This window comes from Dicentrarchus labrax, unplaced genomic scaffold, assembly GCF_905237075.1.
Source record: "Dicentrarchus labrax unplaced genomic scaffold, dlabrax2021, whole genome shotgun sequence".
Taxonomy (NCBI): domain Eukaryota; kingdom Metazoa; phylum Chordata; class Actinopteri; family Moronidae; genus Dicentrarchus; species Dicentrarchus labrax.
In genome coordinates, this window is record NW_026136701.1 from 17,590,488 (window position 1) to 17,618,063 (window position 27,576).

The 27,576-nt window shown below is 38.6% G+C and overlaps 1 protein-coding gene across 1 annotated transcript; it reads right to left on the bottom strand.

Moving 5' to 3' along the window:
* Nucleotides 1–10,440: 10,440 nt before the first annotated feature.
* kiss1ra (KISS1 receptor a) lies at nucleotides 10,441–26,845 on the bottom strand. Its single transcript, XM_051409681.1, has 5 exons — nucleotides 25,455–26,845; nucleotides 22,521–22,645; nucleotides 15,380–15,515; nucleotides 14,937–15,175; nucleotides 10,441–13,313 (listed from the first exon to the last, which is right to left on the bottom strand). Exons 1-5 carry the CDS (start codon nucleotides 25,708–25,710, stop codon nucleotides 12,933–12,935), a joined length of 1,137 nt encoding a protein of 378 aa, XP_051265641.1. The 5' UTR covers nucleotides 25,711–26,845; the 3' UTR covers nucleotides 10,441–12,932.
* Between the last annotated feature and the right edge of the window lie 731 nt (nucleotides 26,846–27,576).

A 27,576-nucleotide genomic window follows, 5' to 3' on the forward strand; every position in this document is an offset into this window, starting at 1 on the left:
ATATTTGTTTCATGTATGCATTTGAGAAATTGAGTCTCTTCATTGGTCTGATGTTTTCATCTACCACTTTTTTAGCAGGGTTGTAATGTAATCCAATACAATTAGTTATTCCCTTTAAAGTCAGTAACCTAATCCAAGTATCATAATATTACATTAACATAACTTGATAACTTTTTTTAAGATGACATATATTCTCTAAGACAACAGAACAAAGTAAACTTAGAAAATAAAATAGGAAAACTGAGATTCTTAGCCTCAAAAATGAGTTCTCTGCTCAGTGTATTTTTAAAGAAAAACTTCAGGCAGTAGCCTGCAGACTATTTTTACAGCTGGAAGGAGGCAGAACTTGCACTGAAACTATGATGTTGTTTGTCTGCTTTAAAGACAAAAAAACTGAAAATTCACCCAGTGAAAGCATTTTTAACTGGAGGGCATGATAATGAACTGGCAGCTGTAAGAGAAGCTATTGTTTCACTAGAGAGACCAGAGTTGTATTTTAAAATTGTAATCCTGCCAATAATCCCCATTTTTACTAAATGTAACTATAATCTGATTACGTGTCTTTTTTCTATAACTGTAATGGACTACAGTTACCTTTTTTGGTATCCTGATTACATGTTATCTGTTAGTTCCCCAGTAGAAGCATCAGTGTTGTTTTTACAGGAATTTACTCAAAGAGTTATTTTGAAATGTCTGTTTCCATTTTACTTTGTCACATTTTGTTTTTATCGATACACCACATTTTTTGTTTCCAAGTGGAAAAACCTTTTTTGGTAGGGATTTTGTTTTCTTTTCCACTCAGGTTATTCTATGCACAATTTTAAAATGCATAAAAATGCATAAAAACAGGTGGATGGAAATTACCTTTCACACACGCTGAGCCCTGGGCATAACACACACTGGGAAAATGCTGTTTCATAAAACCAGCAATGGCTTGAGAGAACAAGCCAGGAGGGGAAACACCATTAGTGGACAAGCCAAGAGATCAAATTGCTTTTGGCAGTCATTTCAGGTAATAGCATTGTACTTTACACAGAGGACACTGAGGGAAATATTGGAGTCCTGAAGGAGTTCTTTTTTCACAGCCAAATCGATCTTTCATTCTTCAGGAGGTTCTTACACTGTGCTGTCAGAATAATCAAAGTCAGACACAATCGGAGTTTGAACTTGATTGATTGTCTGTGTCTCCAACAGTGAGTGATGAATGACCTGTGTGTCGTCGAGCTGACACAATGAGCCTCCTAAACTAATTTGGCACAAACTCTGTTTACTAAGCAGGCACAAGCAGGGAAATAATGGCTGTGTCACAGTGACCCTGAAATTAATTTTTATACTCGATAACACTTCCAGTTTACTGTCAAGCGGCGAGCCTTTAAAAAGGTTGGTAAATAGCAGCCCACTCATCTCTCCCGGCTTTCCTCAGACCATTTTTCGTCGTTGTTGTTACATTTTCTAATCTCAAGATTAATTTCCTGTGGGAGCCACACATTCAGCCAGGTGAAATTAATAATCATGTCAAACAGTTTGTGTTATATTGAGAGGCAGGTGAAGAGGTTAAACCACTATTAGTTAAACGACAAAACCCGAATTGGAGGTGTTTCCTGGACAGATACGCACTTTAAAAGGTTATGGGTATACCTTAAAGATCAACATTACCCATTTTCTTCGGCTTGCCTAAAGAGTTGCTGCCATGGTAACGGAGAGGGAGCACTGCTGTGAGATACAGGTGAGTTATCTCAGTTGAAATAAAGCCCACAAAAACAGGAAAGGTGCTATTTGTCTGTCAGAACCCGAGACTCCAAGAAAACAAGTGTGAGCAGGTAAAGGAGGGGCGCAGGGATGTTGATGAGTGATTATCTGTTAGAGAGGTGTTAGTTAACACATGTCATGATCTAAATAAGAAAACAATGACTCCATACCTCAATATATGGGACTGCATAAAGAGAAATTAAAGCTGCAGCAAACGATAGTTTTATTAAATATTAATATTGGGTCAAAAGCCAACGTATAATGTGAAAGGTGTTAACTCGTGGTGATAAATCTACAGATAATTATATCTCTACAGTACAACTTGAAAACTTACTGTTCGGTCTAACCACTTTTGCTATTTTCAGCAAAAAAGCCCACTGTTCGCTAACCACAACAAAATAACAGAACATAAGGAGAATATCACTTTGTCAATCCAGGAACATCATTCTAAAATAAATACTTAAGTTTCTCTATGTCTGTTTGATGTACAAACAGTCATCTGCCTGCTAACACATCCACCATATCAACAGCATAGGGTGATGATATGTCAATGTTGTGTTTTGGATTGTTGCGCTGCTCCAAAGTGGCCAAACACTGCATTAATTAAGGTTTACGTTCTGTCTAATGTACCATTTGTAAGCAGGTGCATATGGAAAATAAAATAATGTGAAAGAAAATAATGAACTGTCAGGAAAGTTTCCATGTGTAAGAAACACTGTGTAATGTGGCCAAAAGTATGTTGACATTACTGTACAACCTATAACAACCTATTCAAGGCTTTGCACAAGATTTGAAAACTTGACTGCAGTGAAATGCTCCCAATCAGCCACAAGCAGATTATAGAGGTCAGATGCCGATGCTGGGCACACAGTCTGTGTTCAAATTAAAGCCAGAAATATTGAATGGGGTTGAAGTCGGGGCTCTGTGCAAGCCAGTCAAGTTTTTCCATACCAAACTTAGAAATATGTCTTTTTGAACCTCACTTTGTGGACAAGGACACTATCACTCTGTGTGTTGATTTCAAATTTAACACTTCAGGGCTTAGAGAAAAGACAGATTACTGACGTTAAAGAACACTCCACACAGTCGGCTAAAAAGCTGCAAAGGGTCACAAACGACAATATATCATTCTCCTGCGTTGTATATTCGGCTTGGAAACATTATACCATCACTGCTAAAACTGGTCCATTCATTGTGTCACTCTCTATTGATTTATTCTATGAGGCATAATCTCATTTTTTTTGCAGGGCGTGTGATGTACTTACAGCACAAAAGGAAGAGCTTCAACAAAGAGAGAACGGCCTGAATCTTTAATGGACGGCAAGAGACAAGTAGATGGTGTAACCATAGTGCCAATTATAATCCTCGACCTCCTTAAGTTAAATGTAAAAAGAAGTCTTTGATGGAGGAGGCAAGAAAAGCAGTAGTTATAGCAGTAGAATAGACCGCGCCTCGGCTGAAAATTAACTTTTTGGTTAGCTGTCTTTTCTTTTGCAGAAAAGGATCGTACCACGCACTGGAGATTAAATTAAGCCAGTCAGACAGATCTCATAGCACAATAAGCAAGCTCTATCACTGAACCATAATGTGTAGATGTCAGGGCGTTGGTATAATGTTGGGATTAGGGCATTTGTTGGTGAAGACACACTTGGCAGGAGGGTTAGTCTGCTCTTATTCGTGGTTCAATGAGGTGAAGCTCCTCTCAGTGCCGCTGTGGGATAAAAGGCGACGTGTGTTTGACCCACAACCTTAAAGGCGGGAGGCGAAATTTGGATACAATAACTTTTGTAATGAGTTTTGCACTGTAGACACCAGGGATTTAACGGTACACCAAATTCATGGTCTGACATGTACTTCAGTTTTGGGGTCACTGTTCGGTACTGCTGTTTTCCTCCTTTACTGGATGTGAGATTAGCTCGTTGCATAGCTGTGTTCCCACACACACAATGAGGGAAAAAGAAAGGATGAGTCAATTTAAAAATGTTGGTAATTAACTTTCAAATGCCCAGGGTTTTGGAGAATCTTCCAATGTTGAAGTTCTGTTTGGTGAGGGACTTACAGCCAACTTGGTGTTTGTCAGAGTTTAAACTGAAATGTATGGTGATCATTGGAGAACCAAACAGGAACATGTATGGGTTGTTTTATGGTCTTAACAAGGGAAAAATAAACACAGCAGCATGAAAAATAACAGTTTCGTTATCTGTAATCATCGGTTACACTACACAGTAGAATAAAAAGCTTTTTTAAACATGGAAAATAATTTTCATAAGCAAATCAACAAAAATAAAACAGAGAGATGAGTTGTAAACAGAATTGTGACAGCAAAAATGACTCAATGTTTTCTGGGTACTGAAAATGACTTTCTTTTCAGATTTTTTAAAAAATCTTTTTGGGAGAAAGGTTTTTAACTGTCTGTTTAACAGTATTTCCTTTGATCATAAAAATAAGCTTTTGTATAATTCCTCTCCAAGCTGATGTACATGTGTTGAGGAGCTGTAGAAGAAACAAGAAATATATCAGACAGTGCTTTAATGCTATCTTTTATTATTACATTATATTCTCAAATGTAAAAGTATGTGTTCTGAATAGAGAAAAACTTTGAGCTTAACTGCAGTTTTAAAGTAAAAAAGGGTGGCCGGAGGATGAGTGGAGTTTAGCTGCTCACTGCAGTACATATCAATCAAGACAACAAGTGTGTTGTATATAACATTAGACAATGATCTAATTCCACAGAGCTGGACCAAAGACCACACCCAAATAGAGGAACAGATTCTCAGATTAGCAGCTGGAGGCAGAGCAACTGTGCACAACCTATAATAAGAACAAGACTTATAAAATGAGGCTAAACATGGCCCACCATCTCCCCTATTGTTCAGCACTGAAAAAGGAAAGGCTAGGATATTATTAAATAGTTAATACAGTGAGTGATGCACTTTTTTGTACAAATGAAAAGTAAGTAGTTTGTGTGAAGAATAAAAAACTGAGCTCAAAACGAAGTATTTACCTGGGACAATACACATTAATTAGCATTGTGGTTAACACTACAATGTAAATGTGCCAGAGTTAGCTAATAAACTAATTTTCAGCTGTAGTCCCTGGGCAGGTTAAAACAAATTAGTGCCCAATGTTACTAGTAAAGTGCTTCAACAAGTACTACAATTGGACTTATTGCCAAATTGATAGAGTTACATAAATTGTTAGATGCAGCCCACATATTCTGATTTTAGAAAGAAGAGAGGGGGGAATCAACCATCAGTCAAGCACTTGATGCCATTAGTTTTGGAGGAATTTGGTCACCAGTGTTTCGGAAAAAGTTACATCTTGTCCTGATGAGTGTCAGTTTTGAAAAGTTACAAAGCATGTCTAACACAGTCCTACCAATTTCGACAGCTGCACTAATGCCCCCGCTGGTTTTGAGAGTCATCTACGTCCCACTTTACAAGTTTTAGTTATAACATTTCATTGCTGTGGTCTGCTTTGGGATTCTACCAGCCAATTTCACTCTCTACCATCGAACCTCACACAGCTAATCTGTCAGAGATGGCACTATCCAGGAGAGAGAGAGGATGGTGGAGCGGTCATTGAAAAGAAAATACTTAGAGTATGGTTAGTTACCCTGGCCATCTTTTACGTTTTGTAGTTGGTGGAAAAACTAGAAAATAAAAAGTTATTGGCCATATGTTGCCAATTTCAGTAGTATCCCAACATGTTTACTGACATATAAATGCCAATAATGTATCACAATATACTGAGACCTGGCTGTGTGTGTGCAGTTTGTGCATATACACAGTCTATAAATTGTGTTTAGTTACTAGTCTAGATAAAACTTTCATTTAACTGACGGCAAAATTAGTTGCCAGGAACATCCTTACTACATATATATATGAAAAGTTTCCATGACTTACAAATTCGATGTAAATGATGTGAATACTATTTAAAGTTGGATATTTGTAATTAAGTGTCATGGTCATGGCTGTACCCTGCCTTTTCCATGTGTTTTGTTGTGTTTCCCCCCTCCCCTCGGTCTCCTGTCTGTCTGTGTCTGTGTGTTTTAGGTGTGGTTTTCCTTCCTGCCTTTCAGCTCTGCTCCACACACCTATCTGCAATTAACTCATCAACTCTCCTTGTCTGCTCACCTGCGTTCAATCAACTCATCTACCAAACAGTATATCCACTCTTTGCCACATTATTCAGTCTTGCAGTATGGGAGATTGTGCCTCATCTGTCTGCCAGCCATCTACCAGCCACCTTCAGATCATCACCTGCACTCCAGCCAGCCAGACTGCACCTTCATCTGCCACACTCTCCACTTCAAGGTTTCAGCTCCTGCTCAGCCACACTGCCTCCACCCTCTGCTCCACTCTCAGCCATTATCCCCTCACCACTGCCAGCCAGATTGTCATTGCCCCCCCGCCCCGACTAGTTTTGCAATAAAGCCTTGTTTTGGTAATCATATTCACCGAGTTTGTGTTCTGCTTTTGGGTTCCTCTGTTTAACACAACATTAAGATTATACCGATATGACATGAATGCCACAAAGGTGAGCAGCTGTTGGACTCTATTCATGCTTTGAAGAGGACCTTTTGGTCAAAAAGCCAACCAGGTCAGTAGATGAATACTGGGTCTTTTTTTATTACTATACCAGATATTAGCTTCTGAGTAAGGTAAAGGCTAGATTTTATCATTTGGTGAATCCCAATATCCCCAATACTGGATTCTCAAAGGTACCGGTCTTCCCACTGAGTCAGGAGCGCTTCCCAAGGTTGGAGCGGCTAATTCCTCCGCAATCTCTACCCAGGATGACACCCAATCGAGTTACCTTCAAGCTGCAGATACAGGTCACTTCCATTCAGGACTAAGATGGCCATGTCAAGTTTTGTGCCTGCCTCCATCAGATTTATTAATGCCTGAGCTGGTATGGTAACTTGATCCAATTTATTATGGAAATTACACATGTTGTTTACACATTTTAAATTAGTGAGAGTGTTTTTTGTTTCAAATGTATGTGTCCAGTTTGGCTGCAAAAAGACAATCTATACAGGGTAAATGCATAGAGAACATTAAGAGATGTGTCATAGAGGAGAACACAGGCTACAATATGCTGAGTACATGAGTACCTTGTGGCCTTTGTGTCACTGGCTTAAACCTTTATATTGAATCAAGCCTCCCACATTCTGAGTACTTGCTGTTTCCCTGCAGCCTTTATTTTGCTCTACCTGGCACTGAATCATGAAAAAGTTGCCTGTACTGTCCATGTGTTTTCCAGAGCTTCAGTCAGAGTTAGCAGCTAAATGGACAACAGTGGCGTTAACACTCATTACTGTTGCAAAGGTCATCATCACAAAGTACATTGGTGCACAGTGTGGGTAGATCTTCTGTTCAGGAATGGTGAGTCACAATTGTTGCGTTATTGTCTGTATTTTGTTTTTGGTTTTTTTAAGCATCTGAAAATCAACAATGGGGAATGTTCTTTTGTTGTGTTTTCCATTAGCAACCATATGACTGCTTGGCACAGCAGCTTATGACACACTGAAAGAGCAAAAAGAAAAAGAGAGAATTAAATGCACACACATCTCTCACCATGACCTTTGTATACAGACTGTTCTGTGCCACTGAACTGTCAAGGATGTTCTCAGTATTTCGTTTTTCAGTTTAGCAGCAATCTCACTTCATCTGTCAAGGGTTGTGTATTTAGTGTCATCCTGTTTTTACTGGATTAAATCTTCTCTATTACAGTCATTTGTTTGTGTCACTATTTAAACAGACACCAGATAAGCAGATTAAGTGAAAATAAGTCTTTTATTGAAAGTACAGAAGGGATGGTGAGATTGTGGCTGAGGTGATGGGAGTTATCTGTGGAAAGGTAGGGACTGGGAGAGAATCCAGGGAACGAGGGCTGGTTGATGGCAGGTAATCCTGAAGACAGGCGAATAGTAGGCAGAGAGAGAGCAGAGGCAGGAGAATTTATGCTTCTGCTTATCATAGTTATTATCATCCAAGTCATCTGGATGAGACGAGGAGTGAGCAAGTATCCAATGCGTGATCTAAAAATACCGCATCTCCACATGTGGAACGTGAATGCTGTTTGACACATTAGCATAATGAAAAGCACTCAAGAACTTTCTTATTTCCCAATTTCTACATCCTCGATTTCAATCCTCGCATCTAAGTCCCTCCCACCCAAGATGCGAGTGGAGGAGGCGAGAAGGGACACAAAGGAGAGAGATTTCTGGGTCACAGGCAGGAGGATGGGGGAGAGATTAGACGAGGAGGCAAATTAGAGAAATGAGAATGAGCTCAAAGACAGACAGGGAAAAACAAAAGACACAAGGAAATAGGGAAACACAAGGGAACAAAACCGAGGAACAGCCATGACAGAAGAACACAGTGTGTTCTGTGACCTTGACCAAAAGGAGTCTAGAGCACTTTTCTATGAAATGAAACATGGAAGAGTAAAATCAGAATGATGTTAATTCATACACACCACTTTGGATGATGTTGTTGTTTCTTGAAGTAGCATCTCCCTCCCGATATCATCACACAGGTCGGAAAAAATGGCAGCTATGTTTGGTCAGGCACTAACGTGTCTGATATGTTTTGTTTGGCTTTCTGCAGAGCTATGTACGCAAACAAGTCCGGGCAGAAGACTAACATCAGCATGCTCACAATGAAAATCCTAACATGCTAATGTTTAGCGTGTAACGTTCACTGTGTTCACCATCTTAGTTCATTGCGCGGCTCGCGAGCCACATGCGGCTCGTCAAGCTTTAATTGGTGGCTCGTATGGTAGCTTATAACAATATGGTAACACAGCCATTTTTTCAAATGTGCTACATAAATATGCAGTGAACACTGCACTAAAAAAACACAAACATCTGCATTATACTTCTCCTTTCACCTTAATAAATGGTGTTTCCTAAAGGGGGCACTATCAAACCTGGCAACGCAGCCCGCTTATGGCATTGTTTACACTTGACTGTAGTGCACGCTTGCAGCCAGGTTATGTTAGCTCCGCTAGCCAGCGTGTGATGCAGGCACAAAATGGATCGATTTCTAATAAAAAAAAAGGGCAAAAACCAGCACAAAAACCAGACAGACAGACACACAGCGTTGTAACGAATAGTGAGGAAAAGGAGTCCGAGGAAGTAGCAAACGAAAATCAACATGAAGACGCCGGAGAGGGGACGAGCAGGCAAACGTCAGGTGTTCTCGGTAAAAAACTAAAGGTACGAGGCATGCAATATGAGCACAGGAAATTTCAAGAGAAGTGGATAGACGAATTCTTATTTGCTCTTCATGGCATGAACACTCTGTGCTTAATATGCAAAAAAACCTGCACCTGTTTCAAACGAAGCAACTTGGAGCACCATTTCAAAATGGCGCATCCAGAATTCAATGAAAGTTATCCGCCTGGCAGTGAACTCAGAAAGAGGAAAATAGCACCGCTCACTGCTTCACTTTGTGAGCAGCAAAATCTTATCCACAGGACAACCTCCACTGGGATGTGCAATTCATATGTAGAAATGCACATTTGCAAAGGTGACTTGGTATGTTGTCGTAAAAGTGGCTCTCCTCTTGATTTTGCTCTGCCAATGTGGCTCTTGTGAAAAAAATAGTGAGGATCACTGGTTTAGAGCGCTACATTTGCTGATCAGCACCTAAAACAAAGTACAACTGAGGCTGATAATTAACCAAAGTACTGTACAAATTTAAATTTTTGACCTGATGATGGTGCTTAACGGATCATCAAAGTTATTACAGTTCATCCTGTGGGGACCAAGAATGTCTGGCCAAAATTTAATGGCAATCCAACCAAGTAGTTGTTGAGACATTACAGTAAAAATAAAAACCTTGTGGTTGTTCTAAAAAAGGTGTCAAAATTCAAAACATTTTGAGCTAATCTATCCAGCAGATATGCATATACTTCACTGGATAATTCAAAACTTTGACCTGCTGGTGGCTGTGAAAAGTCAGGTCATCATCACAACCATCTTCAGACATATCCTAACTGGTGAAAAGACCAACAACAGACATTGCCATCCCTACAGCCCCTAAAAATCTAATGAATATCCTAAATGAGGTACAATTAGTTTTATAACTTTTTTTTAAATCATTTTTAATCATGATAAATATGTTATTAAGGTGCTATTGCATATTAATTAGTATGAGAGTAAAAGCTAATATGAAAGGACCTTTTCATTAATCTCTCCTGGATTGGCTCCCCAATTCTACAGCAGGCAATTGTTTTTGATTTACTAAGTAGAAGCTAATAATATACTCAGTTAGAAAATCAACCATCAAGCAGACAGATCCTTTTTGTTTAATGGCTGACAAGAAATAAAAACACTGTTTCAAGTTTTAACTCAGCTAATATGACGTTATGCAGGGCTGAGCTACAGTGGCCCAGAGGTGTCGAATGAACTTCAAAAGCCCACCACTCAAAGGCAAAAGTGACTTTCATTCAACATCTATGGGCCACCCTACTACAATTTCTATGTTATGTTATGTCTATATTTCTCTATTTGCAGGGTAATGCATGATTAGTACCAACAAGATTAGTTACCGTTTTAAATACCTCCATGTTCAAAAGTTGAAAGTAAATTTAACTGCAGACATAATTTCACATAACCCTGAGAAATTATCAAATCATCCCACAATGACCTTCTTGGTTTAAAAATGGCATACCCAAACAGTTAATGGTCAATTGTTTTATTGTTTAAGGTTGAAGCTTAATTGAAGATATTGCTGAACAACCAGAACAGACATGTAGAAGAATCACAATCTCAGAAAAGGCGTAGATACAAGAGAATACTTAATGTAAAGCAGAAAACACACAGATTATTGATGACCTCGGTCCTAATGGATGTACAATAGTCTGAAAAGGAAATGCATCACAATTCGCATTCATTAAAACCCAATAAGCAGTCAGGAGACATTAGACACGGTAGACACAATAGACGCAGATAGAAATAAACCCTTTATAGCACATCATTTATTCCAGGCTGAATTAACTCAGTGACATTTCCGTTTGTTGGCTGCCTTTTATAAAATTATAATTATGTAAAATTGTCTAATCACTTCCTGCTAAAATAGAGCCAATCAAATCCATTTAAATTAAGTTAATGTCAAGGATTTTTTTTTCAGTAAAAGTAAAAACTTTTTGTGTGGCTACAAGGTACATGTGCTAAAACTATATTCAGAGGTACATATAATTAGTATCAACTACTGAACATGTTAGGTTACATCTTTAGTTACACAAAGATGGACAAACCTTACACAAAGGTGGCCACCTTTGTGTAAGGTTTGTCCACTTCTTGTCATATGATGTCCCAAAGTGTTACCTCAATTAACGACAACCCTCGAGTACCTTTGGTTACCTGTTCATGGTTAATTATTGCAGCCCAGATGGTTTTCCTTTTGAGACACTTTGATGTAATTCAAATTGAGCCCTGACGTCCTACAATATCTACAATTCAAATGAGGATTACATTAGCAGATTTTCTATGGGCCATAACTGGAGTTCAGATTTTGAATGTCACTGTGTGGGATAAATAGTTATAAAGGACTGCATCTAGAAAGTGGAGAGCTGGCAGGGGCTTTGTAGATTTCTCAACAATGATTGGCTGTATTTCCAACACCAGACAGCTGCTCTCTCAACAACTTCTCCTTCAAAATGCAGGGCAAAGGCTGTATGGGTCGCCTACGTTATTTGTAATTTAAACCGTCAGACAAGATCACACAAGGGTGTCTCTCAAAGATATGACAACTGGTGTTCCAACTGACACCTGGATATCCTGGGTGAAGGTATATGTGCATGCCTATTTGTGCATATGTTTTCAGGAAGGTGTGATTGCTTGTGTAGGACACAAAAGAAAGGTAAACACTGTCCATGCTTCACTGGTCGTAACCCTTGCTCCAGCCAGCTCCCACTCATCACATTTACCAGCAGAGACACTCCCATTCAACTGGAAATCGGGCTTTCTTTTGTTGGATTCTCAGAAAAGCATAACTTTTTTCATCATAACTGAAAAAAAGCCTGGGTTAACAGTTAACCATCTTATACCTAACCAGGGTTTTAGGTTTTGTCGAGACCAGCTAAGGCAAAGAAAGCCTGGCCCCAACGACACCAGAGAGATATTTGCAAAATTGGCCAATACTTGGGATGAAAACGTGATTTAAACAGCGACCTTCATAAGCATACGTACGACTCAGGTTAAAGTTAATAATTTGAGGGAAATGAACGAGCTTTGTTGTATCCAAAATTAGAAAATATGCCTACCAAAACCTCAAGATTACTAACTGACATGCATGTTGTTGTGTATCTATTACTTTATGTGCTTTAGAGATGTTGGTATATTTTTTAATTTGGATAGGGCCAGGCTAGCTGTTTCACCCCATTTCCACTCCTTCAGATATGACAGCAGTGACGATCTTCTCACGTAACTCTCTGTAAGAAAGCCAAAAGGAATATTTCAAACCAAAATCTCAATCTCAAACTAATCCTTTAAAAATGTAATAGTGTTACAGTTTCCCAGAACGACAGATACAGGAAGTGTCTCTTGAGTTATTATCTTTCTCTCTAGTGATAGGAACAAATGACAACCACTTAATGCCATAGGAATCTCTTCTAGAGTATCAATTGTCCATTCAAAATGCAAATTCAAACTACCATATTCTCATGTGTCTTAGAATACATAATATCATAAGCTGTCCCAATGCTGACTTGTTACCAAAGCTGTAGAATTTGTCAGCCATGATCTTGCAGGGATTAAGAGTCCCACCTGCGACTTTCAGGCAACCTTTTCCTCTGCTGCCATCAGATGTGTACGACTGTCCTCTGTTATTTGGCATCTCGATGGATGATGTTATGTGCCAACGCCACCTGGCCTTGGCAGCAGAACATCTAATGTATTGTGCCAAACACTGTTAGTGTCCATCCGTATTATGAGTCTGCCTGTCCACACATCAATTCATTAATTAGTTGTATTCATTCAATATAACAATAAATGTGTCTGCCAAAACACACAGGGTCGGTCCTTTTTTAAAATCAGCCAGTTGCTGTTGCAGATTTTCAAACACAATGAACCCAGGGTGGGAAAATTGTCATTATTTTAATTTTCTTTCTGCAGTGATTGACCCGGATACAAACAATAAACTCATTCTTCCTATTTTTAATTGTCAAATTCAATTCATTGCATTATTATTGTTGCCTTCCTCTGCAGCAACAAACTTTATCTCAGCGTTGGCAGTCCTCGAAGCCATGCTGCTATCTCTGACCTTGTGCTTGAACAGAAATGGGAAGGTTTTCCTAAAGGACTTTTGGAAAGTGGCTCCCATGAAACCATAAACTATGGGGTTGACAGAAGAGTTGGCGTAGGACATGCAGTTGGCCCACGTCTTGATCTTGTATGTGGCGTAGTTGGGCCGGTAGTTTGGGTAGAAAGACTGAAAGAGAGCGAAGATCTGGATGGGACCCCAGCAGACAGCGAAGAGGAGAACGATTACTACCACCATCTTGGAGACTTTGCTCCTGATACTGATGGTTCTTTCAGACAGGAGGTTGACCTGAGGAGGAGAAGATGACAGTTTTCTTAAAGTGTGTTCAGACATTCAGAATTTTGTGCCTTGCGTTATTTGAGCAAATTTGACCACTGGACCATTTGTGCAGTCTGTGCATTCACCATTTTACAGAAGCTTTGATTGTGTATGTAAAAAAATACTTTTTGGGCCAATGGGTGTCATGTGATTAATGCAGAAGTTGAAATACTGCGGCCACTACACCTAAAAACGTTTTTTTTTCCTGAGGGCATTATGCTTTTTTTGTTTTGTTTTGTTTTGTTTTTTTATTTCCTTTTTTAGTTTGTAGTTTTCCTCATCTTGTGTTTTGTTCTACTTTACTGCCTGTCTTTGTCTTTTTCCCTCCAGTTTTGATTGTTTTCCACGCCATGAGTACTGTCACCTGTGTCTCATTAGTTCCCCTCATTGTCTGTTTTTTGACCCTGCCTTGCCTTTTCCCTGTTGGATTTGTTTGCCTGCTCTGATTAACTTTGTGTGTGCCGAACCCATTTTGGCAAGTAAAGCCTGTGTATTTTTTCATACCAAAATCCTATCTGGAGTCAGTGCATTTGAGTCCCATTGCCTGTGGTTTCACCAGTCCCTGCAGTCAGTGTATGCCTGTGTTTGTGTGGAAGCTCAGTCTCTAACTGATCTCAGAACTCAACGGGTACTCTTTAACTTAATAACTGCAATAGGAGGTTTTTTCTCTCCTTTTTCCTCTTATCACTGTACACTCATGAAGTACTAGTAACCATAGATTCATAAAGTTGAAACATTTTCAGTTCAAACATATTGATTCATTTCAAATTTCATACAGTCACACAACACATAAAACTGTTCAAACCTGCAATGACAGATTTTTTATTTTATTTTTTTGGGCCAATTGGGGAGAGCGGCTGTTAACACAACCCTGATCATTGCTAATTTACACATTACATACAGAACGACATAACTCATTTGGATTTGTGTTACCTTACCAGTACAATATTTACTCTTGTTTTAGCTCTGTGGGGGGAAATTCATTAGCTCCTAAATGTGCTTCCCTAATTCACCAGGTACTCGTTAACCTTTTCTGCGTGTCTTTTGGTGCTTGGCAGGAACGAACAATGGATTTCTATGGTTGTTGTTTTTTACTCAAAATAGCTGCCTGGTGGAGCTGAAAATCGCTATTAGAGTGAGGGTCAACCAAAACACTGAAGTTGAAGACTGTAAAAGCAAAACAATAAACTACAAGACGATGAAAAGCTCCATAGAGCTAAAGGGAACTGCAGAGCTGGGTGATAATTCTTGTCTGCTTGTTATTACATTATTTCAAGCAACACCTTTTTTATATATATATATATATATATATATATATATATATATATATATATATATATATAGTCATTTGATCCATTGTAACTACAAAACAATTGATTACAGCTGGTTTAAAGAAAGGTGCTTTCAAAGAAACGTTCAAAGACAACCAACATTAAAAGCATGATAACAAATATTATAAAGGGAAAGGTAGTGCCACAATATACATAAGAGAACTTTCAAACTTTTAATTAGCTAACAATTAGTAGTGAGGGCTTGCAGTCAAGCCTTTAAGCTAAGTCAAGTAATTACAATTAAGCACAAAATAAACCTTACCTGATAGTTGTTGTCTACAGGCTCTACAGTGGGTTGGCCCACCCTCTTCACCATCAGAGTGTAGCAAAAGGAAATAGTGAGGACAGGCAGCAGATATGCAGCAATAAACTGGTAGAGGATGAAAGCCCTCTCATGTGTCTTAGAGGGGAATCTCTCCATGCAGTACTGCCTCGGGCCGTACCAGTAACCCTCCTCTATACGCTGGTACATTAAAATCGGGGTGGACAGGATGAAGGAGCCTGGTTAGAACAAGGACAGTGTTAGCTGAAGTAGTTGAGATCATGCATGCTAATTCTCTTACCTATTTTATATGCAATTGGTCCTAATTATTCATTCAATTGAATTCAAGTCTGTAGTGAATTAATTATAAAACATGAATATGAATATGATTAAATGTATTTAGAGGAAATGGTAGTCATATTCATTATACGAGCAGGACATACCAATCCAAATGCAGATGCTGACAATCATGGCTACTTTCGGGGTGCGGTGGCGGAGAGATTTCAGGGGGTAGACTGTGACGTAACAGCGGTCACCGCTCATAGCTGTCAGAGTGATACAGGTGGCTTGGACTGTCACCTGGGAAAGACAGTAAACATATGTGATGCACATGTGTAAATCTCCTAATATTTTTTTTTTTCTATTTAGCAAATATGTTTTCTGGGAGAAACATAATGCCACGCATGTTACACTTTTTTATCAACATAATGAGAACATTTTCGTAATTAACATATCTGCCAAGTTGCAAAATGTTGGTAAGGATATTTCATTTGTTTTTCCAGTATGTGCTCTTGCTATACAACATCTGACCACAGCTCAAGCAGTCCATTTGCCCTCTTTGGCTGCGTGTCCCTCTGGAGGAAAAAATAAATGTTTTATTTTTGCTGGATAAATATGAGTAGCCAGTAATTGCTAAAGTTGGACCAAATTAAATAACTACATCATCCAAACTTTTATTCCTTTTTAACATGTTTGCATCATGTCTGGCTAACTCATTAGGAGTTATGCTTTTCAGGTTAGAGCAACAGCCCCTCAAAATGTCTAAATGTCTGTGCATGCCCATGCTAAGGCATGATACAACTATTAGTCATTCATAGCACTTGGTTAAGGGAAAGATTGCTGTTTTTAGTTTAATACTGATAGAAAGGTCCATTGATATCACAATCTTTGTCCTAACCTTAACCAAAATGCTTTTGTTCCCTAAAATTGACCGTACCCTGAATGGACTTGGGATGTGAATCCTGGGATGCTTCTTCCTTTGACTAGTGTGCAGAACCAAAATGTAACACTTCCTACGCTGGAGAAACATTGCAAGGGAACATAATGCAGGCAATAATTACTTTCCCCTCAAAATGTATTTGACTTGACAACTGACAGCTGCTTTCAATTTACACTTTTATTTTACATTATCTCTGAGTCGCAAACACAGACATTACTCATTCTACTCAACCTTATGTTCCTACTGAGGAGGAAGGACTATCCAGTAATGAGACAGTCAGAACAAAGTACACAGAAACAACTGTGACTTAGATCAGCAATGGTTTGTGCTATAAATTCAAAAAGATCCCATAGATATAGAGATATATTAGGTATTCAGTATCCCCTAATACAGTGGTTCCCAACCTTATTCCTTTTCCTTTTCTATCACTGAATAAACTGACTGACTGACTGACTGACTGACTGAGTTTATTTGTTCTGTACTGTCATTGTTATGCATTGAATATAATAGTGATATATTTTATGGATATTTCATATTATATTCAATGTGTAACAATAACATGAGAGAACAACTGATAAACTGTACAATAAACCAAAGTAGTGAACACAATAAATGCAGGAAGTTTGCATAAAATTAGAGATTTGGATGAATTTTGAGCAGATTATTTCCTGTGAATATTAATCAGATGAGGTCATTTTTCCTAATAGTTTATTACAATTCTCGGTCTGTATTATGTAATTTTATCATTTTCAACAATAATAAAAACTCAATAGGCGTATTTTTTGACAGATTCTGTGTTTTGTTCTCATTGTTCTATTAGCTCTTTGGTTGTTTGAACGTTTCAAATGCAGAACAACACTGTTTATCAGAGACTTTAGGCCTACTGTGTATATGTTTCGTACACCCCTTCAAATCAAAAAGGCCTTGCCCCCCAATGAGGCTTTGGTGATCTCTAGTGGGGGTTATTATTTATTTATCATTCATATATCATTGTTTCCAGTGCTACAAACACGAACAATGTGTTTTTTAAGATAAAAAATGCTTCCACAGTTTGTGCACAAGCTATCTAAGGAAGCCGTTCTCTCAAAAAGCCTCAAACATATGAGATCTTCTAAAATAGTTTGGGTGGCCTAATCAAAACAGACGCCTTTTCTAATGGCGTCCTGTGCGTCTAGTCTTATAGTTAATCACTCCTCATTAAGAAGCAAAGAAGCTCGAGTAGTTTTGTTGTCCTCAAAAAAACTTGTCTGAGGTTTTTGCTAATGAGCTCTCGTGCTTTTAAACCCAAGAGCAAGTAGGAGGAGAAAGATTGAGAGAGGACAACATACAGAGCAACAGGAAGCAGAGAGGAGGCTGCATTTGCGATAAGTATTTTTAATTTGCATATGAACAAATAATTAACTTTTAATAGGGTTCAATGATGCTTGATTCAATTAAACTAGGGCACATCAGAAGACTGCTAATTTATGGCCAAATGTAGAATTCATTTAACAGTAGAAAGTTCAGGTACTTGCAGAGGTTGACTCACATAACCCACTTTTTTCTTAAGAAATTCACAGACACATTTAATCTCCGGCTGAACACTTAATTTTACTTAATAAGTCTCACAGTTGTTATGTTCTACAGTATGAAGCAGCCCTGAGTAGACACTTTCTATTGATGGTCTCTTTTCATACACATCTGTACAATGATTTTCAGTTTACTTCAAATACGTGGACCTCTGAGGGTCATACTGTGTTATATGCTGGTGAACTAATCCATATTCCTTTGAAATATGTGTTGCAGGGTGACAAATGAGGGGTCAAAAGTTCTCTCTATATACTCTACCCTAAATAGGATCTAATTTTGTCTCTCTTATGTTTACGTATCTTTCTATTTTTCTCTCTCCACCTCTTATCTGTGACTGTGAAGCCAGCAGCCATTACCCTCTAGAGGTTTGGAGCACCACATCAGTGTTTCAAAGCGTATGATGAGAGAGACAGAAAGGGGTCATGATGAGTTCAGTGTTGAGGCCACTGAGGAAGTGGGTGCCACAATCCCTCCTTTTTAAAGACGTCTGGTGCATTAAGAACACACTACCATGTTATGTTCGATGCATAATGTCTATTCAGTAACGGGCTTGGATATTGAAGACAGAGTACATTTAGATCACCTGCATTTCTTTTCAGTGAGATGAGGAAAGACTGCATTAATAACGGTTGGATTTTATGTTGCTCATCTTTCCTAAAATAATAGGATGTGATGTATCTTTAAAAGGCCTGGGTGAGAGAGCGCAAGATAATATAATAAAATAATTCATGTTTTGATTCAGCTTCCCGACAGAAAGAAACACCTCCACCTGTCCTAAAAAGCCATTTCAGTGTTAAACATTTTACCTCTAAATGATAACACATTTGGCTTCAATAGAAATTTCACAGATAATGTATAAAATCACTAAATATCAGTGAATATTGCACATGATCAAAGTAAGTCTCACACTTGTTGAAGTCCTACTTGTCATGTGTATTCAGGTCTTAGTGTTTTACATTCTGTCTTCAATGTTTAAAGTTGAATTTAAAGGCAATTACATTAAATTTGACTTAAAATTAAAAGATTTGCTTTCTTTCCAAAATTGATACCACTAACGTGTGTATGTATGTTCATTTCCTCTACAGGCTGAAAAATTTATTTTACCCCTTATGAACATGAAAACCTGTTGTTTTTGCTTTTTATAAGCCCCTTACCAGAAATGGATTTAAAAGAAGAGTCTGTTTGGCGGATGATGCTAGAGGATGAACCACCAGATTATTAAAAACAGAGTCTTCCCCCCCGGTTGCATGAATATTAGAAGATATGTGCGGAGAAGTGAGATTTACAGCCAAGAATTGAATACTTAATGTTGTTTTGCAGAACACATAAACAGTCGGCATTGTCTCACATGGCTGGATGGATATAAGTCTAGGATTGCTGCTGGTTCTGAAATGTTTGGCATGGGTTGTCACTGCAGCAGTCTCGTTCTTTCTCTTCCCCTCTATGACCTTGGAATTAACAAAATCTGGATGCTGTGTCATTTCAGTGTATATTATTCATGAATTTATGGATGTGAGTTTAATATAATAATCATTTAGTCACAGTACTTTTACTATTCTCCAGTGTTAAAACATTGGTGCACAATGACTTGTTGAGGACTCTGACTTGACTTGAGGACTCGAGCAGCAAGACAAAGATTTTGCACATCTACTGTTTTTGTAGTATCATACCCATATAGTGGTGGAAAGTTTAACTTGTACTTAAAGCTAACCTATGTAACATTTCCACATTAAAATGTCTCTTGATATTAGATTCATGTTATATATTTTGTTGAGTTGTATACTTATTATCCCAGAGGTTTCCTCAATGTTCAAACCCAGAGAAATCTTCCGTTAAGTTTCACCTGTTGACTGTCAATGGCATCATAAACCCTTTATGCATATATCAGCATTGTTGTCTGCCAGAAGCTGTAATACATTTACTTTTTATCCAGTTTTAAGACACATTGGTAATATTTACTTTTTAGATCTTGGTTGTTTTCAACGGGATGAAGGATTTTAGTCATCTGACATCTGGATCTTAAGTCAGAGAAAGAAGCAGAGCTAACATAAGTGGCAGATCGGCTCGCATGTGGGATGTCCTTTGTCTGCCAAACAGAGAATCAGATTTTTAATGTGAAACTACTTTAATCACTTTTTTTTTTACCGGTTTTAATTACCAAGTTTGTTTGATTTGAAGAGGAGGAGACCTCTACGCATAATTTGGCTCTTGATAAAAACCTCCAGAAACGATGAACAATGAAGGAATTCTAACCAGGGAGAAACTGACTGCAAAAACTCCCATGATCCCACGTTACTTCATGATGTCATCAGACGGTTATTCTTTTGCTGTGAGAGACCCCCTAATGGCAGAAATTACATATTTTATGTTTGAGTAAAATTGTGGGGTGCTTGTACTTGAGTATTTCCATTTTATTAGTAACTAGTTATTTGCACAAGTTTTACTTGTGATGGAGTCTTTTTAAATTGTTGTGGTACTTTTATTTCAAGAATCTTCTTCCACCATTGGCCCAAGGTCTATGTATTGGTAGACCTCAGACGTTCCCCAGCTGTAAATCAATGCAGCTTTAAAGGTTTGACAGTTTGACATTTTGGGAAATAGGCTTATCCGCCTTCTTGTTGAGATTTATCAAAGAAGATTGATACCACTATATGGACTCCAACAGCTGGTAGCTTAGAAGAAGAAAGAAAAAACAGCTAGTAGAGAAACAGCTCACCTGGCTCTGCCCAAACTTAATATAATCAGCCTACCAGTACTTCTAGAGCTCACTAATTAACATGTTATATCTCTAACTATATAATAGTGCTCTGTCCTTACACTGCTGAGCTAATGAACGTAGCTGAAGAGGAGAAAGTGAGTTGGAGCCAGTCTTCATCAACAAGCCCTCGGTCATTCTCTGCTGTGGTACAATCAATTGTATAATGTGACACACGGCAGTAGTGGGGTAATCTGTCATGTAATGCTTGTTTAACAGAGACTGATGATGAGTGTAAACACAGCAGTTCACTTTACCTCCTGTCTGCCTTTGGCTGTTTTCACTGAACTGTGTAAATTTTGAGACAGTGCTCAAGCTTAACGCTCCATATTTCTTTGAAAAGAGCGGTTCTCCTGTCTCATTACAATTATTAAAAGCCTAATCACCATTCTCCCATGCACATGCAGTAATAAATGGTGGCCAGTCTCTCTTGATAGAAAAACATGCATGTTTGGATGATGACTGACAGGGAAAATGGTTGAGCTGAAACAGACACAAAGAAAAAAGACAAAGCTAAGACAGGCCTGCTTGACAGACAATTACTTTTTCCATTTTCTGAAGGAGAGGGCTCAGGCTCAGTCACCATCCTCAGAAGTCGTTGTTTCACCAAAGGCAAGCTCAAAAGGTACTGGTCTCTGTGTTCAGATGAATAAATTAAATCACGTCTCTGTGCTTTCAATTAAACATGCTTTCAGCCTCTCCTCCCGCCTGCCTGTGTTCATAGCCTTCCTCTTAACATCTTACTCTTTTATACTCAAATTAGCCATCTAGTCATTACGCATTAAAAAGACAACTTCTACTTTTTTTCAACCTGACAGATTGTCTCCTCCTCCCTTCTAGCTTTATAATGAATGAGGTACATTTTTAACCCTAGCTCCAAACAAAACAGAAAATTCAGATTCAGTTTAGTTACGGTAGAGTCTTTTTCAAGCTTCTTTTCAGGCTCTGGGTGCCAAATGAGCATATTTGGTCCAGTTATTAGTGCAGGGCTAACTATAGCAGAAAAACATGGCCTTTTAAGACCATTGTCACATGGTTGTACATTTAAGGATGTTTTAATTGGCTCTTTAGATAAGCTGCATGAAGTCAACAAGTCGTGGTCTTTGCTTATGTATTACTAGCAACTACACATATATATTTTTATACTTTGCAGATATTTCTTCATATTGCCCCCTATCTTTACATAGACTCCAATATGCTTCAAGTCTTGTAATCACCAAACCCTGCAGTTACACATTGGTCTGCAGAGCATTTTATCCTATTTTAGCTCATTGTTTTTATTTAACTTTACTGTTTTGGTCCAGTTACACTGCTCTCATCAATCCAGTTTCCAGATGGAACAGGCAGTTGTTTTCAGTTAACAAGCTGAGAAACCCACTGAACGCAACCTCCTCAGCCCCAAATGGCAGACAGATGAAGTTAGCAACTAGCTGATGAAAATTATTAGCATTTAGCAACTAAAGAGCCATTTTCCGCAGGAGTTGGTGAGATCAAACAGGGCTAAAAGGAAAATGAATATTGGACTTAGGGTTAGGGACACAACTCCAAATAAATGCTTACGTTGTTCTGTGACTGCTGGATGTATAAATAAACATCTGTTAGATAATATGTTCACTAGCATTTCACTTTTGATGCTCTAAAAATCTGTTCCAGATACTCATTTAATTCAAGTACTCGCTCTGCGCTTTTGTGTTACTTTGAGTAATAATTTGGTGAATAATAACAGCAACAAAGGCTCTTTTTGAATTGAAGCTTTCTTCAGATAATCCTTTACTGTCATTTAATTATAATTAAAGGACAGACTGTGGCCTCCTTCAGCTGATTAAAAAGAGCATTTGATTGTACCAAAACTAAATATCATAGCTTATTTTTAGTACATTTATTTAACTATAATTAATTTATTCAGAACCAACATGTTTGATAAATGTCTTTCTTTCATAAGCTTTTGTAGAAAGCACAGAGAAACAACACTGATGTGTATGTGAAAGCTCATTTTACAGCCAAGAAATGTGTAATTATCATTGTTGAGTCATGTTTTTACCTGCTGTAGAAAGGCAACAAATTTGCACATGAAGTTGCCAAATATCCATCCAGGGAGAGGATAGAGAGTTGCAGTGAAGGGGACGCAGCACACCAAGAAGATGATGTCAGTCGCTGCCAGGTTTGCTGCACGGAAAGAAAACAATACAGGATGTCTAATGAGAGTGTATCTAAGGATAGGGTTTGGGTATATATCACGCTCTTCAGTGATTAAACATTCAACCATCCCACCATAATAATAACCATCTATATATACTTTTACAGGACGTGCAGGCTTAATGGCACCACGTTAGAGCTAAATGAATTGATTAATCAATAATCATTCGAATTCGGATAATTAGCAACTGTTTCAATAATTGATTAATCATATAATTTTTCAAGCAAAAAAACGAAAATTCTCTTTCGCGTCTCAAAAGTGAATATTGCTGGTTTTCTTAGTGTTCTATGCAACAAGTCCTCCAAATTAAATAACACCACAGTCTCATTATATTCATCTAAATCTCTCTGGGTTTTGGACAGTTGGTCGGCCAAAACAAGACATTTGAATACTTTATGTTGACCTGGGCTTTCAGAAACTTGGATGGGTAACAGGTTTGTGACACAATTCATTGATTCATTGAGAAAACTATCAACAGATTAACTGATAATGAAAATAATCTGTACTGTAGTTGTTGTGGCCTTACACCACATCCAAAAGTTAAATCTGCATCCAGAGATTGTAAATGTGACTTAATAGGGACTGGATGTCACATGGATACTGTATTAAAGACGTCATGAACAACCCATGTAAAATAACGTGATTACTTTTGTGGACATTGTGTTAATTGAAACTGTTGTTTCTGTGTCCACCGCAGGACTGCATGAGTTTTGTCTGATGTCAGGTATTAAGAGAGTACTTCAGAATCAGCATGTTGACTTGATGCTTAAGATGCTGTATGTGCTTTTAGAAAATCAAGGCCCCAACAGCTGATTGACTGACAACAGGTCTTACAGCTACACACACTCACTCAAAAAACAGAAAATGTTTCATTTAAATCTACATTGCCTACGCATTATCTTCGTATAAAATTCTTGTTTACAGTTACATTGATAACCTTGACAGTCCAATCTCGTCTTCCCCTTTTTCCTGTTTAATCTGTCATTCTGACAAATACGCCACACAGTATCTCCTATTTGTTTTACTAGCTGATCTAATCACATTAGCTGGACCATTATGTTGAAAGGGTGTGCAGATGGTGCATGTGCTAATCTAATGTTACTGAATATTAAACAGTTTCAATGCCGTGGCCTTGGGATATTATCCATCCATCCAGATCACATTCTTCTCACATACACAGTGTAATATGCAAACCCAGACAGAAATGGTTTCTACAGTAAATCACAGAACTGCACAAACCACTTTGCTGCATTCACACATGAGCAGTCAAGCTCATTTACATGTATCTATGTGACATGCATCTATTATTCTAGGCTAATTCTTATCTCCTGTGGACTTCACCTCAGTTAATCAATCACCTTCGCAATTCTTCTCAAGTGACAGGTGACGTCACAGCTCTATCAGACGTGCTGTTATTGACTTAAACAACACAAATCAATCATCCAGGTTTCCGCTTAGTGTACACTGGAAGCCAGAGGAGACGTGAGGCAGGCCATGGTTGATGCACTCTTTTGATTTATTTTCTTTTACCTGATACATCTGAGATCAATGCATTCCCCAGAACAACATCTATATAAGTACTTTTCTATCCATCTGTTTTTAATGTGTATTTAAATTTAAAAAACATTAAAGTGTAAACGCTAGAAATTCGAGAAAAGGCAGAAAAAGTGTAACGTTTTCACACTTGGCTGAGGTAGAAAATCAATTTATCAATAAAAACAAAATGCAACGGAAACAGACTTAGCGGGAAAATTATGATGCACATGAAGCATTTAATTATTGACATCATCTGCTCGACTGAAGAGACGAGAGTAACAGATCTTTGTACAGTGATAAGAAGACTGTAACTCTCCTTAAATTAATACATGAACCAAACAAAATACTATATTTCATTCATGTTTTCTATATTGATTTCCATTTTTTGAGGTTTGACTGACGTAGTTTTAATGAATGGCATCCAACTGGAAAATTTGTCTTACCAACTGTTTATGTCAATGCGCTCCAACTGCTAATATTTGCTTCAGTAGTGGATTTTACATTAATTCATGGAAATTCAGCTAACATTAGTAAATTAAGCAAGTATTTTTCTTATGGAACAAAACAAATGACATAACGGCTACAAATTTACACCATTTTGTGTACTTTAATATTACGTATCCCCTAAGCCCTTGGTCTTTAACAGGGGGTCCACAACCCCTGGAGGGGGGCACCAAATCATTGTTTGATAATAGTTTTTAAATATAAATATATTTGAAAATACACATTAACATGAAACCAACATATTATTAGCAAAGATAAAATTCATATGTTTGTTGGAAATTAAAACATGAATCTGTCAATATTGTATGCATGACCACCCGATTCATTATTGTAGGTCCAGTTTAATATGCAACACAATTTTATACACTTTATGTAATAGGGGGGCCCTGCTCTGACTGAAGGGGTTCTTGGCTTGGCTTGAAGAATGTTGAAGACCCCTGTAAAAGTGAAACTTGTAATCAACACTGACGTTCCAACATAAAGCTGTGCATTAATTGTGAGTGAAATTACACTGAACTACCCTCTGAACCCCTGAAGCTCTTTTGAACCCTCTGTTGGCATGCAATGAAGCGTTCCTGGATAGATGAAAGAGACATGCAAACTGTGTGATGCATTATGATATAAGCTGAGTCACTGGGAGTTCATGATAACGTACACATCTTAGCCAATTAATCTCCAGGATGTCCTGGATATGCATCCATCTCTTTCACAGAATACAAACTCGTTGGTGTTACTCACCTATGTAGAAGTTGGTTGCTGTTCTCATCTGCCTGTGTTTGGAAATTACATAAATAACCAGAGAGTTGCCCACCAGTCCGACCAGCATGATGAGGGCAAAGAAGAGGGGGACCAGCCAGGCATCGGTGAGGAAAGGGTGCTGTTCTCCTTCCTCCTCCTCATTGTCTCCACGTCTTCTTCCCAGAGAGAAGTTTGCCTCTGAGCCATTGATCCAGACCTGCTCGGTGGTGTTCCAGAGCTCCTCGGAGGAGTACATTGTGACAGGATGGGAAGGATAAATGTGAGGGAGGTGAGAGGAAAAGTCTTGAGGAAGGAGAGCGGGTTGTGAGAGGTATAGTGGAAGAGGTGTCAATTAGGAGGGAGAGAATGTGCAGTACATGTGCATTTGAGACATTCAGCCACTGGGTCCTGGGTGCCCTCAGGCTTAAGAAAGGAAAGAAATATGGAGAGCTGAAAATGGAGAAACAGGAGAGGATAATACGGGCAAAAGGGAAAAATCAGGAGCGCAGTAGTGAGTGGTCAACAGAGGTGCACGGTAGGAACATTTGATGATCGATAATAAGCTAAAAGGTGAGCGTGTCCACGGAAAAAAAATATTTGGGAAGGAAAGAAATGGAGGAATTAGGCATGAAAGGGAAAAGTTTGCAAGGTGAATGAAAAGGTGGAGCAATGGATGAGACAGAGCGAAAAGGGGAACCGACAAGGTCAGACAAAGATCCCTCAAGTAGCCCAGAGGTGTTCATTTCATTGCAGAGCAAAGCAGGAGCATAGTAAGAGAGAAATTATGTGACGTGTTCCTGTGGAGAGGACACGGGAGCACAGAAGTCAAACAAAAGAGGTGAAAGTGATTCTTTTCTTCACATCAGGTTGGATGAAAAACCGCCACAACATCACCCTCCAGAGCTTTAAAGCATGCTGTGTTTCTGACTGGTGAGATAAGCGAGCCTCCAGGCAGCCGTGGGGATTTGTTCACAAGGAGAAGAGTGTTTGCTGAGAGGCAGAGCAATGTCTTCTACGAGCTCGGTCATCAAATACCCAAAGGTAAACATTCCATCGTACTCACAGCTTCCTTTTCTTCTTCACCTCTCTTTCGTCCGCTGCTGCTTATTTCCATAGTGAGGTTCAAGCATTTTCTCTCTCCATGTCTTAACCCTCCATTCAGGGTTTTTTTGCTTTTGAGGACAGAAGTCATTTGATTCAAAGAAGACACCGGCTTGTGTGGGAGTTGATGTTTGCTCTACAGCCTAGACGAAAGTAGACAAAATTCTTTGTATCAAAAAAGAAAAACCTCAGGCATCATCCGTTGTTCATTCTCCGACCATGGTTGAGTTTGCTGTAATTTATGTTTCAGGGGGAAACAGCATTGACTTTACTCGAGCAGAGAGCAGAGAGCGAAGGAGATGCTGACGGCTTTATAGTACGAGCGAGAGCAAGGACACACAGACGCAGTGGGGAGAGGAGGCACACACACACACACACACACACACACACACACACACACACACACACACACACACAAGTGAGTCTGAATGCAAGTGGGATAAATAGCTGATGTCAGGGTCTCCTAGCAACATTATCCCTCAATCCATCTTTTTTGTAATAATTTGCCCAAAAAACACAAACTCTCTCTCTCTCTGACTTTTTATTCCACTCTGCAGGGAATTACAATAACGTAACCCCTGCAGCTAACATAGATAACCTGTGCACAGAAAGAGTGTAGACAGGAAATAGCAACAGTGTTATTGTCAGGTTACAACTTAGGGTAAACCTGGTGTATGTCAAATGTATACATTTGGTGAAACAAAATTTAATTTTGGATTCAATTTCTAACAGTTTTATCAGTAATATGGTTGTTCATATGACGCAAGTAAGTAAGTAAATAACTGTTAAACTTTACTACAAGCAGTACACAGGACACCCCATGAAGTCCAACCAAATAAAACAAGAATAACAAAATTAAACACCAACAGTGCTGCTGCCCAATGCAAATTAACTATTTACATATGTTCATTATGCACACACTACTGTGCCAGCATGTACTGCCAGATGCAAGTACTGCTGCCTCAAGCCAAGGCAACAGATGCTATGAGCTTGCTGCATTGCAAGATTTTAAAACTAGAGG

Coding starts and splice junctions, on each gene's coding strand:
- kiss1ra (XM_051409681.1), bottom strand. CDS start 25,710: ATGTACTCCTCCGAGGAGCTCTGGAACACCACCGAGCAGGTCTGGATC. Junction 15,516..22,520: donor TTGTTGCCTTTCTACAGCAG/GTAAAAACATGA, acceptor TGTCTTTCCCAG/GTGACAGTCCAAGCCACCTG. Junction 13,314..14,936: donor CTGTAGACAACAACTATCAG/GTAAGGTTTATT, acceptor TCTCCTCCTCAG/GTCAACCTCCTGTCTGAAAG.